We start from the raw sequence: 13619 nt of genomic DNA on the forward strand, positions 1-13619 counted from the left end.
AACTGAAGGTCTTTTCTTTATTAATTGTGGGGCAACTCCATAAATGAAGCATGATGGGTTAAAAAAGTATATAGTACTAATTAGATTTTTTAAAACATTAGAGCAAGACAGGACCTTAGAAAGTCATCTGGTCCAACCACCTGACTTTAGAAAGTATTTTGAAAAGAAAGTTTTAAAAATATATACTTTAAATCTGTATGTAATACACTGCAATGATTAACTACAGCTTTGTTCCATTTGGCCTAAGGAGATTAGAAAACATAAGGTGAGGGGAGGATCAAAGTAAAGAAATGAAAGGGGGGTGCACCTTGGAGAAGGCTTGACAGAAGGGTCTTTTATTCTCCCCCTACTTGAAAAGCAGTTTGAACACATACATACTGTAATTCTGACTTTCCTGTTTAAAAGACAGAAGATTATGAATTTTTTCTTCGTGCCTTTCTCCTATGCCTTTAATTCTTTGTTCTGTCTCATCTTTTAAATAAGGTTCAGAATAATTGACTCATTTTCTCTAGTTATATAGGCAGCCCTAGGGTTTCACACTGATAGTGAAGCATTCTCTGGACTGGAATGACAGTCATGATCATCATCATTAATGAAATGCATACAAGGTCAATAAAAGAGAAAGATTTGTACATGTTGCTGTTATCATGGCACCATATAAGAAGGAGACATTAGAATAGCATTTCCCAAATGAGCTCTGGAGAACCCCGGTATTCTCCATGATGTGAAGAGGAATTTTAGAGAAAAGGTTGATATTAGTGATATTTTCCTTTCTAAAAACCTGAATGTGCCATTATGCAGGTTTCAAAAAATGTGCCACATAAGGCATTTTCTTAATGCAAAAACAGCATTAATTTCTTCTATTTTCCTTAAAAAAAATTTTACAGCTCCTCTTTGTTTATGGAATATTCTTTACTTGTATTCATGAGTTCTAGCAATATATTTAAAACCTTTTAAATGTTCAGTATTCAAGTTGTTTGGGAAACCCAGCTTTCTAAGTATCCTTGATCTAGGTATCACAAAGTCCTGCAGAGTAGTAGAAAGAGTGTTGTACTTTAAGTTGGAAGAGATCTAGGTTCAAATCATTCCCTCCAGCCCCCCTCCCCATTTAATCTCTTCTTCTATGAAATGAGGATTAGAATTCTCATAAAGTTGCTGTGAATATCAAATAGATAACCAATACAAAGCAAACTTCAATGTGCCATGGAAATGTCAATTCTTAGATTTAACTTGTGATGTCACAGATGTAATCCATCATTCCAATTACTGACCTGCTTCTTCAAGAGCTGAAAGCTTAAGTAAAAGAAATATATGTGTGGATAGAAATTATGTATTATGTATAAAGATTTAAAAGGTGATATATTATGTATAAACATAATACTATATGATTTAATATGATGCATTATATATACATGTATAATTATTGATATATTCCAATGTTTACTATGTCATATAGTATGTATGAATATAAACATAGATGATATAGAAACATTGACATTATATTGCATATTTATAATATATTATATTTAATACATGTTTTATAAATATAAATACACAAATAGATGTTTATGAATTTATCTCTTTCTTGATTCACAAAATATCTTTTTTGCATTTCCTTTGATAATATGTTTTTCTTTTTCTTTTCTCTCTTTTTTTGAAACCCTTACCTTCCATCTTAGAATCAATACTGTGTACTGGTTCCAAGGCCAAAGTCTGAGGCCAAATTTGAACCCAGGACCTCCCATCACTGGGCCTGGCTCTCAATCCACTGAGCCACCTACCTGCCCCCTCCCCAATAATGTTTTCCTTTAGAAAGGCTCTGTTTTCTGGTTGCATAAGTGGGCAAAATGACAGGCTATGAAATATGGATTCTATTTATTTTATAATTTCTTTATTTTAAAAGTAAATTATTCCTGGCTTAAAATGCAGTGAGCCACATGTCTTATTTTATAGTTCCAAATATCACATTATGAACTCCATCAAGGACTTATAATTTCTCCAGCATGAGAACTCTATCCACTGCTGCAGATTGTAAGCCATTTTTAATTTCTAGTCTTAGAGATTTCTTGGAGGCCCAGAAAGATCCAGTGACTCAGTCCCAGACAAAGAGCTACTAGGTAACAAAGGCAGGACTGAACATGAGTCTACCTAACTTCAGCCCCACCAAGCCTACCCCACTTAATCCACCAGGTTACATTGGTTTTCTATACCATGACATATGACTAAAACTATGTGAAAAGTTAAAAAATAGGTGAAGTAAACATTATGTAGGCTTACCAAATCCCTTGATATATCAGTAATGATACATGAAAATGAACATGTTCTTCAATGAAAATATGCCTTGAATAAGAAAATTCACATTCTTCTATGGTTTTAGATACTCAGCAGAATTTTTATGAGTTTCATTATAAAATGAGACCAATAAACTATAATAGCAGCTCTGGAGAATGAGTTGAAATGCTATGTCAAAAATGTATGCGCTTACAAAGGGACAATATTTATTAGGTAGAAAAATGGCTAATTTATTTTGACGGCCTTTCTTTCTTAGGTTGGTGATGAAATTAAAAAAGCAATCACTGGCAGTCCACCAGAGCCTCCACCTTTGTTCAGATGTTCACTCTTTCTCTCTCTCTTTTTTGGTATCATCAAAGCAGATGTCATAAAATGAATGTCAAGCAGCAAGATCCCTAATTGTTTCTATTTTGATTGTAAAAAAAAATACACAGTGAAATGTAAATCCTTGCAGTGAATGAAATGAAAAAATAATTAACATTCATAGCACTGCTTGTCCCACCTGTTCTTTCCATACTGAGGCAGGAATGAGGGCACCTGATGGATAAAGAATAATGAAAAGAAATTAAGCTTCTTCCTGCTGCCACACAGAAAAATGGAATGTTTACAACTGGATAGAAAGCAATATGGGGATACCTTTTACATTTCCATGATGGTCTAGAAATTATTATATCTGATGAGTTAAGTGAAGTAGTTAGGCATAAACCAAATTGCAGTAAATTTGGATGGCATAATAACTTGCTATCATCAATTTAAATTAAAAAAATGATGGGCAAGAACTCTTCAGGAGCTGGGGAGAAGACATTCCATTAACTGACTCTGAATTTAGGGTGTTTGATCAAGCTCCATTCACTCAAAATATAGAAGATGGTCATTTTATAAGTAATAATCATTATAGGTTTGCCACTCCTCTTCCAATGCATGGCTGAAAGTTTGAAATCTGGAAGAAAAGTTTTTCCCTGTCTCTTCTGCAAATTTTCCTGTCCTTGGTTCGATCTGGAGACACTAACATCTCATGGAATGAGAATTTGGCTAAAAGAAATGTAGATTTTAATCCTAACTCCATAATGGATACTATGACTCAATTCAATTTAATGTAACTACTTGGTTCAGTGAGTTTGGAAGAAAGTAGGTGGTTGGGGGTGGGTATAGTGACTTTGTCAGTGTCAAAGGGACAGTTACATATAGTGAACTTGGATTCAATGGGACCGGGTTCCAATTTCTGCTCTGCCACTAACTAGTTCTAGGGCATCAACAAAGTCATTTAATTTCTTTGTCCTTCAGTCTCCTCAATTTTGAAATAGGAGTGCTGAACTGTTACAGAGGCCTTAAAATAAAATTCTATGTTAGTCTTACATCTATAGCGCTTTTCTATCTGTGTTGCTATTACATAAACTATTTCTCTTTTCCATATAAAAGTCCTGTTAGTGTGACTCACGATATAATCATTTGAATGAAGACTCAAAGGGCTGTAAATATTGTCTGGAGGATCTCCCATTTTTAATTTAACTGAAACATTATCAATTGAACAGATTTTCTATATTAATTGTGAATAAATTAGAGTTAAGGTTGGAATCTACATCTCCAAACTGAATGATTTTTACTGTTTCTTCCAGATTAAAAAAAAATCTAGAATTTATAAATGTGTACTATCAGTATGTACATCAGTATGTACCCCTAGAGAGGAAGTGTGGGGCAGTGAATAGAGACTGAACCTGTGAAGGAGAAATTTCAGTTCAAGAGTCAAGTAGACCTAGATTTAGGTACCAACTGTAACATTTATCAGTTTTATGAACTCAAATAAAATGGGAATGGTATGCCAGAGTACCCACCTCAAAGGGCTTTTGTGATGCTCGTGTGAGATAATGCATAGTAAATGCTTTGTAAATTTTAAAATACAATATAGCATTATATATCATCAATTAGAAGGAACCTCAGAGGCTGTTTTGGCCAACCCTTCATTTTACAAATGGGAAAATTGAAGCCCAAGAAGATTAGGTGACTTTCTCAAGCTTACACAGATAAGATCAGATGTAAGATTCAAACTCAGCTCCTCCAGCTTCAGAGTCAGCCTTTTTTTCTGTGATACTTCAGACTCCAGTAAATGGTTTCGAATACAAATATAATAGTGCTTTAAGGGTGACATCTAATCCTTAAAATCACACTCTGAGACAGACAAAGCAAGTATTATCTCTCTATATACAGATGAAGGATATTTTATCTAAAATGATAGAATTAAAGTATTTATGGGTTTCCCCAGGGTCATACAGCTATTAAGTGATGAAGCCAGGATCAGAGCTCAGGTCTCTTGACTCCTGTTCTAATGCTCCTTTTATGCCTCAGAGCTATGGAACTTAAAGTTGGCCTCTGCTACCTGGGCTCAGAATCTAGGTGAGAGCATTCTATGATGAACGAAATCTACTATTTGACTCACTGGCACCATTCTTAAAAGTCAGGATTTATGGGTCCCACTGGTTATAGAACATGCTACAGGATAATGCTTGGAACAGAAAACAGGCAAGGATCCTACTGTTATTCAAATTTATGGTTTGTTATTAGAGTAAATTGACCATACTTGACTGTGTCACCTGTAATCAGATTATCCTGCTTCAACTGCACTAGTTATCATTGGCAATATGAAATAACTAAACACATGGTGAGAGGCTGCAGCCAGTGACACCGGAGGACAGGAAGAGCCACCAACTCAGAGAGAGCTAAAAAATTAAGAAAACTGGAAATCCAATTAAGATAACATGTGCCCACTGTCTAGTGCCCCCCATCTCTTACCAATATGTTCACACTATTTAGTCCAAAGGTCAAAAATTCCTTTCCATCCCAGAAAATACAAGCAATTGCTAAGTTTGTTTCTATCATATTGGAAAGAAAAACAAAACAACAAAAAAACAAACTTGTAATGAAAAAGACATCAACAGGACTGGATTAAACTATTATAATATAGGGAGACAATTGTGTGAGGGGGTGGAATAGGTGAGAAGAATGTTGTATTTAGATTTACTTATATTTGTAAAAGTAATCATAATCATAATAATGTGCTTTAAGTTTTGGAAAGCACTTTATATATATTATTTCATTTGATTACAACTCTGTGAAGTAGGTGCTATTATTATCACCACTTTTCAGATGAGAAGTCTGAGTCTGAGAGAGTTTAATAACTGATGTTCAGGGTCACAAAAGTAGGAAATATCTGAGGTAGAATTTGAACTCAATGTTTCCTGATATAAAAGACAGCCTGCTTAAAGACAAGAAAAATATTTTTGTTAACTAAGTATTTTATACATGAATTTCGGTTTCCTAAGCAAAATGTAATCATTTATAAAATAGTTATGATGTTCAGTGGATAGAGTACAGAGCCAGGAGGCAGAAAGAGCCAAGTTCAAATTTGACTTCAGATATTTACTGGCTCTGTGACCCTGGGCAAGTCTTTTGACTACTGTCAATCTCACTTTCCTCTGAAAAATGGGAATATTAATAATAATTTCCTTAAATAGTTGTTATGAGTTCCAAATAAGATAATATTTGTAAAGTACTTGAGCATGCCTGGCACATAGTAAGTACTTAATAAATATTTCCTTCCTTCTTTCCTTCCTTTCTTCCTACCTTCCTTCCATGTTACAATTAGAAGAGAAATACCATTATCCTACTTCCCAACTTTTATTTCTTTATATTTGTGGGTCTGTTATCCCTTTTCCAAGCTGGCATCTGGAAACCCAAATAGGATGTATTTAATATCCAATGTATCAACTGGGAAAGTACAGGTAGATAGCCTTGGGAAAATCACTTAACTTATCTCTGAATCTCAAGTTTCCTCATACAAGTATGTCAAGAGTTGTCACATCCAGCTCCAAGAGTTGTGGTGAAGATCAAATGAGGTGCTTCTAAGGATTTATTACAGTGCATGGTGGGTTGTGTTGGTAAAGAGATGCTAATGAAATCCCAGGTCCTTAATATACTGATGTATCCTAAGTCAATATCATGAAACTTATATAATCATTTCTCATCTTGACCAAATTAAATGATTCTCTTTCAAATGAGGCTTACAGGTCTATAAGAACCAGTCTCAGTTTAGATAAAAAAAAATATTAACATGACTGAACACAGGTGGGATGCAGTTCAGTATTTTAAAAAGGATTTTTCTTTTACATTCATATCATTTGAAAAAGGAGCAAAAATTTCCTCCTGAATTATTTTCTCTAACCATTTGCAACTTTAGTTGACAAGTTTCAGCCAGTGAGTGAATTCTGAAAAAGGCTGGGGGAAAAAGCAAGCCTTTTAACAATGAAACAGCTCCTGAAAACTAATGATGGTGTTGCTACTGTGAAAAGTGTGGCATTACTCAAGCCTGAATCACTTGGGAAAGATGGTTGTTTCCAACTCCCTTCTGTGATACAAAGGTTCTCTGGAATTACAGATTGCCAGGAGGATAGTTCATGAATCACGAGGGAGCAGGGATAATATTTGGCACTAGGCAAGCATATATCCAAAATACTCATCTTCAGGGTCCATCTTAAGTTAACTCTTAAGGAACCAAAGTGTACTGATTCTTGTAAGTTGAGGAAATTGCTGTTAACAGCTCCTCTCTTGAAGTATATGGAAAAAAAAAAGAGCCCTGTAAGTTTTGTAAGAATCACATTAATAATGGAAAATACTGAGGGCTATCTAATGGTTCTTTGTAGACATAATAAATCCCTAATGAACTGGATGTGGGGTGGGGCAGAGAGAGAAGGGCTCAATGTCTTCATGTTCGCTGTGAGATGGAGTAATAATCAAATGAGCTGCAGAGAAAGATGTTTCCTCCATGGATTAAGATCGATGGAGATGATAATTGAACTGCTTGTGAGCAGAGAAAGTGTAGAGACTTATCGGGTCTGAAAATTCCTTTTTTCCTCCATTTGAGAGAACCTCACATTCTTAGATGGATCTCAGGTCTTAAATTGATGATAAATTCCAAGAAAATACATTTTGTTAAGGAAGATAAAGGAAGACAACTTAGTATAGTGGCTGCAGTCGGGAAAACTTCTTAATTCTGACATTTAATACCTATATGACCATGAGCAATTCACTTAACCTATCTGATACTCAGAGAACTCTGATATTCTAAGTAATAGATGGATTTTAATGTGCCCTTGGTGGAGGATAATAAATAAATAAATAAAAGAGTAGATAGTGGATATATTGAGCTATTGATTTATTGCATTATTCACTCTGATGAGTCTCTTCTTTCATGTCCAAATCCATTCAGGAAGTAGAAAAGACACATTTATTAAAAACATACTATACATCAGGCACTGAGCTAAGCACTTTGGAAATTCTATCTTATTTGATCCTCACAACAAACTTAAGAGGTAGATGTTATTGTTATACCTATTTTACAGTTGAGGAAACCAAGGCAGAAGTTAATTAATTTGCCAAGATTCACATAGCTGGTAAGTGTCTGAGCCCAGATTTCAACTCAGGTCTTCTTGAGTCCAATCCCAGCGCTCTATCCATTGTGTTACCAACTCATTTTTGAAAGAACAAGGAAAGACCCCTGGATCACCTTGCATTTTAGTGAGCTGAATACAATAAAATTAGAAGAAAACTAGAAATATAGTGTAAGTTTCCATCAGCTAGAGAATAGCTAAGCAAACTCTGGTACATGAACATAACACGAAATCATACTACTTGTGACAAAAAAAAAATAAGAAAAAATTTATACCTCAATTTAAAAAATTCAACCAGTTTTGCATCTAAAGAAAAATCTAAAATATTGATTTCATGCTTAAAGTAATATGTTTAATGACCAATTTTCTTTTTGCTTCAAAGCACTAATAGAGAGAAATATAAAGAAGTAGTTCTAAAGCTTCACCTTACAGCTAGCAAATTGACAAGAATGACAAAAGATTAGAACACTCAATGTCATGGAGGCTTTAGAAATACAGATGATGTTAATATACCATTAGCAGACATATGTAATTTTGCCAATAAAGTGAATAAATTGTTCATATCTTTTGACCCACCTATCTCATAGCTATGCTTGGATCACAAAATGGTAAAGAAAGAAAGGGGATATATAGTGTGTGTGTATGTATATATATATATATATATATATATATTATAGCAAAGGTTTTTATACTAATAATTAATTATAAAGAAAGTATATGCCCATCAACTGAAGAATGGCCAAAAAATTGTGGTCCATGAACATAATGAATTATTTCTCTGTTGTGAGAAATGACAAATATGATGACTATAGAGAAACATGGAAAGACATATATGAACTGATGCAGAATGATATCAGCAGAACCAGGAAAATAATACATATAATGATTACAACAATGTAACTAGAAAAAATAACAAGAACAAAATGATCACAAATGAAAGCTGCAAAACCCTAATGGCCAAACGTGACTCTGAAGACAAGATTAGAAAGCATTTCCCTCAGTTTCTGCCCACTTTGTTCCTGAACCTAGGGACTATGTATGTACTTTCAGACCTTTTCCTATATGTGAGTTGGTTTTGCTATACCATTTCTTTTTTCTTCTTTTTCCTGTGTTACAAGGGATTGTTCTCTGCAAAGAGGAGTGATAATACATGGAAATGAATATGATTTAAAAACAAAAGTTATTAATAACAAATCTGTCAGATAATAATTTCATTTTAAATTAAAGTTGTCTTATTCTACTCTTTCCTCATTTATGTTATTCTGCTTCCTTTTAAATATACTGTAGGTACTGATAGGACAAACTCTCACTTGATTTGCTTGTTTATAAGGAGGCACTTTGGCTACATGAAGGCAATGACTATATTTGAAAACCAGACTTTATGCCACTTAAACTTGTTTGCATTCAAGTTTCCCAAGGATATTCTCATTGTGCTACTGTATAACTTTATCAGCATGAACTCCTGCTGTGTATTTTCTTCTTTTCAAGAATCATCTTGTGGTATAACTAACTATCAGACTTAATGTTGTAGCATCTGTATGGACAAACCTGGGAGTCATAGAAGATGGGTCTTGAAGATTATCTACATATCTTTTCTTTTAAAATGCAACAAAAGTGGAGGAAAGGATATATGTTTCTTACTATGTCTGGAATTTAAATGAACAGATTTTCCATAGAAAGAATCCTAGAGCAAAATGGATTTAACATTTCAGAACAAACTCTATAGAATATCTATGAGTATAACAGAGAATACATGTTTGCTCTTATTTGGAGATAAGGATATTTCTTAAGGCTTAGGTATACTTTCTATTACCAGACATTGTGTTTGTCCAGAAAAATAAGAAATATATTCTAAACCATTTTAATCTTTAATCACAAAAATAATTCTAATACCTTGATTTTTACTGTTGCTTCTCTTCTATAAAATGTAAATTAAATCAACAGTCTCTGCTTTAAGAGAGAAAATATATTTTAGATCAAGAGACAAAATCAGGAATATGCTAGAGTCAGTTCTAGCAGCTTACAAGAGATTGTCTAGGTAAACAGTTATACCTCAGAAATTGGCAATCATCAAAAATCAGTTTGATTTATTGTTCTATTTATTGTCTTTAGACTTAGGAAAGTGTTAATAATGCAGATTAAACTTAAAAGTGTGTGTATTTCCCTTTTTTTCCTCCCCATTTCCCAGAGTCCTGGAAATGTTACAATGAACATAAGAGTTAATGTTAGCAAGACAGAGGTTTGAGTCCTGTGTCGTCTGATAAATACTGGCTGCATGACAATGATTGACAGGTCTCAGTGCCTTAGACAAATAGTCAAGATTAGAAGTAGCAGATGTTTTAGTAATAATGATAGCTAGTATTTTTTATGCTGCATTAAGGTTTGCAAGGGAAATTGGGCAGTGTAATGGATAGAGGGCCATGCCTGAAGTAAGGAAGACCTGAATTCAAATGCCACTTTGGTCATGTACTGGCTTAGACCCTGGGCAAGTCATTTAACCCCACCTGTCTCAGTCTCCTCATCTATAAAATGAGCTAGAGAAGGAAATGGCAAATCAATCCTATATCTTTGCCAAGAACACCTCAAGTAGTTTCACAAAGTTGTCCAGAAAAATGACCGAAATGCCTGAACTACAGAAAAAAGGTTGCAAAATATTTATAAATATCATTTTATCCTTATAACAACTTTGGGAGGTTGGTGTTATTATTAATCCCTACTTTATGGGTGAGAAAATTAAGAGCAACTTAGGCTAAGTGACTTGTTCAGGATCATATAGCTAGTGTCTGAGGAAGGATTTGAACACAAATTTTCATGGTGGTGTTCTATTCTCTGTACCACTTATCTGCTGAATTTTTTCAGATGGTGTCATGGAAAATGATGAAATTCATGGAGAAGAAAATTGTCCTGTTTCATTTTTTGTGTTTGCATCCCATGCTCCCTTCCTTTAAACTTTTAAGATCTGTTGTAAGGATAATAAACAGCCTCTAGAATTGGAGTCCAGGGCTAACCTGGGTTCAAATTCTATCTCAGACACTTTTTAGCAATATGACTCTGGATTAGTCACTTAATCTCTCTGTAAAACGGGTGTTAGACACAAAGACCTCTGAATTTCTAGCTAGTTCCTAGTTTATAATCGTACCTGGAGCATAGCTTAAGACCTACTTTTAAAGAGTCCTTCTAGTTCTAAATCTATGAACCTCTAAATCCTGAATTATGTACCTTCAAATAACAACTTGGTAGCCCTGGTACTTAATGATAAAGCTCTATTAATTAGTGAATATGGAGGAGGATATTTGAAGGTATAGTTAAGTGGGGCTTTTTCTTGCTTATCCAATTTATTCAATAAAAATAGTCATATTTGACCCAGATTAGGTAACAAAAAATAAAGTAAGAGAGGTGAAAGGTTTTCATAATGTTTTCAGAGATAGGTACAACATAAATTCATGATATAATAAATCCCAACTTTAACTCTATTCCCAATTACAATCTAAACTCTAATTTTAATACGACCTCCAACACTACCATTACCGTAATTATGTTTCTACTTTTGAATCTAATTTCAACTCCAATCCCTCCTTGAAAACCAACACTTCCTTAACCGAATGCAAATAGTAACACTAACTCCAAAACTGAAACTATCAAAAGCAGGGAGAAAAATATAATGAATTGAAAGTCATAGATTTTTGCCCATCTCTTGTTAAGAAAAAACAAACCATCAAATTAGTTCACTCTTTATTTTAACTGTTAGCAAGTAGAAAACTCTATTGATTTGTTTACACCCTTCCATCTCTGCTTGGTACTCTCATCAGCTGAAAAGTAGTAAAATGCTGAAAATATTGAAGAAGAGAAATAATGAAGTTGGCTAATCCACATGGAATCTTAGCCCCAGGATAACAGAGTTGTAAGAGTAGGTAGGACAGATGGTGAAATATAATTGTCAGAATGTGCTATACGGAAGTATCTAACTATAGGGGACAGTAAAGTTATACAGAGTTACATGCATAAATAGTTAGACGTATATTTTGTCCATTTGCTTTATATGAGGCATAATATAAAATGTAAATAATTACTAGGAATGTAAAATTAGCCAAAGGGGTATGTCATTTCCAGCGGTTCCACATCCATATTTTACAACATAGATAGGCAATTGAAACAAGCCAGCAATATCATTTACCTGGATTAGAAGGAAGGGTTATATCAATTCTATTATCTTTGTCAGTAATAAAATGTACCACCAATGTTATGAACATGACTAGCAATTAGCCTCAACTGGGCTCTGCTGTAGCGATATTGCTATTACCCACTGTGTGTGTGTGTGCAAGGCAGGAAGCTGGTGCTGTTAACCTGGAGATACAATGAAAAAAGTGTCAATATTCCTAACATGGCTTAGCAATTAAGTTAGTGTCAATGTAGCTGTCAAAAGGGGCTCATCATTAGCAGGCTGTAGTTAATATTGACACTGATGTACAATAGAGATTATGTCTGGGTTTTAATTTGCAGCCTATATTGATCTTGATGTTGCTAAAGAGAAGAGCCATCATGTTTTATTTTGCAGGTGCTTTGCAATTAAGTGTTAACTTAAATGTAATGGCACGGATGAGATCATAAATGTGGTTCTCCATAAGCAGTTGTTTCAAATTTTGGAAAAGTGAGCTTTCAGCTGGGTAAAAGGAGCAGTAAATACTCAGTTCCTCAGAGATTATTTAGTAAGAAAAAAACATTAGAGACTACGAATTTTTATCTTCAAACCAAATATTGGCTTCTTTAACTGCTGTTTTAAAATTGTTTGTTAAAATGTGTTCATCCTTTCTATGTCTTGAGAAGTCATTTTCAGGTTCACTTATTTCAACAGTAGTCAATATTATGGTTTCAAAGTATTGGGGAGAAGAAAGTTGCAATTTAAAATGTTCATGTAATGTGCATATTTTCCATAAATTGCTTCTTTAATCAGCATGGTATGGAGGCAGACACTATAAAATCGATATGAAAAGGTTAATGTATTTGTTTTAAAGCCATTTCTGAATTTTCTTTGCCTTGCTTTTTCTCCACTACATAATTTCCACTTCTTATAGGCACCCTCAATGGTATCATTACAAAAATTGGATTGAATCCAAATGATTCGTAACAACATCTTCATACCACCTGGAAAAAATACTTTAAAAATTACCTTCTTGTACTACTTCTGGGTTTTAATCCACTTCTAAAAATTGTTGCAGGGTTAGAAAAATGTTTGGGTTTTCTGATCACAGCCACAAAACACAAGAGAAAGGCTTTGATACTTGAAATCCAGGCAAGAATTGAAAGGAAGTTCATTCATACATTTAAAGACATGGTTTTGAGAGCAGTCCTACCTTTTTCATTTTCTTTTTCTTCTTTTTCATCAGTGGCTGGAGTAACTTCAAAGTTTGGAACAACTGGGGCATCTTCTTGATTTGATGGAGGTTCTGAATAGAATGAGATATGAAGAAGGTAGTGAATGAGTAAGGATCATTGAGATCTGTGGCTCCAACATGAGACTTCTGATTTATCTTTTACAAGTTTCAAAAGATACACTGAAGCACAACTCCATTTCCCAGCTAACACTTCTAAAAAACTTAAGAAGAAGAGCAGTCACAGTTCACAGATTTATTTCATTCAATGATCCTCACATATTCTGGGTTCAGTACCTTCTGTTTCCATGTATGAGCTCTGGGATTCAGTCTCAATTTTCATTTCATTCTTCATTGAGTCATCATCATGTCCTGTTAAGAGCAGAGATTGAAAATAAAGGAAATGTGATATTTATGACCTTATCTGTATCATGGAAAAGAAAAGAAAAAAAACACCCAGAGACCAAGTTCTAATCACATCTTGTGAATCAGGCAACAGATTTTGAGTACAATGTGA

At 34.1% G+C, this 13619-nt stretch overlaps 1 protein-coding gene across 1 annotated transcript in view; it reads right to left on the minus strand.

The window, feature by feature from the left end:
* Positions 1–13619, minus strand: part of MACROD2 (mono-ADP ribosylhydrolase 2) — a 2426984-nt gene that overhangs the window by 75698 nt on the left and 2337667 nt on the right. Inside the window, exons 14-15 of the mRNA XM_007476657.3 lie at positions 13400–13474; positions 13085–13177 (exon numbers count right to left, since the gene is read on the minus strand). Of these exons, the coding sequence (XP_007476719.1) occupies positions 13085–13177; positions 13400–13474 (168 nt within the window). The remainder of the gene's footprint in view (positions 1–13084; positions 13178–13399; positions 13475–13619) is intronic.

The sequence above is a fragment of the Monodelphis domestica genome, chromosome 1 (genome assembly GCF_027887165.1).
Source record: "Monodelphis domestica isolate mMonDom1 chromosome 1, mMonDom1.pri, whole genome shotgun sequence".
NCBI lineage: Eukaryota > Metazoa > Chordata > Mammalia > Didelphimorphia > Didelphidae > Monodelphis > Monodelphis domestica.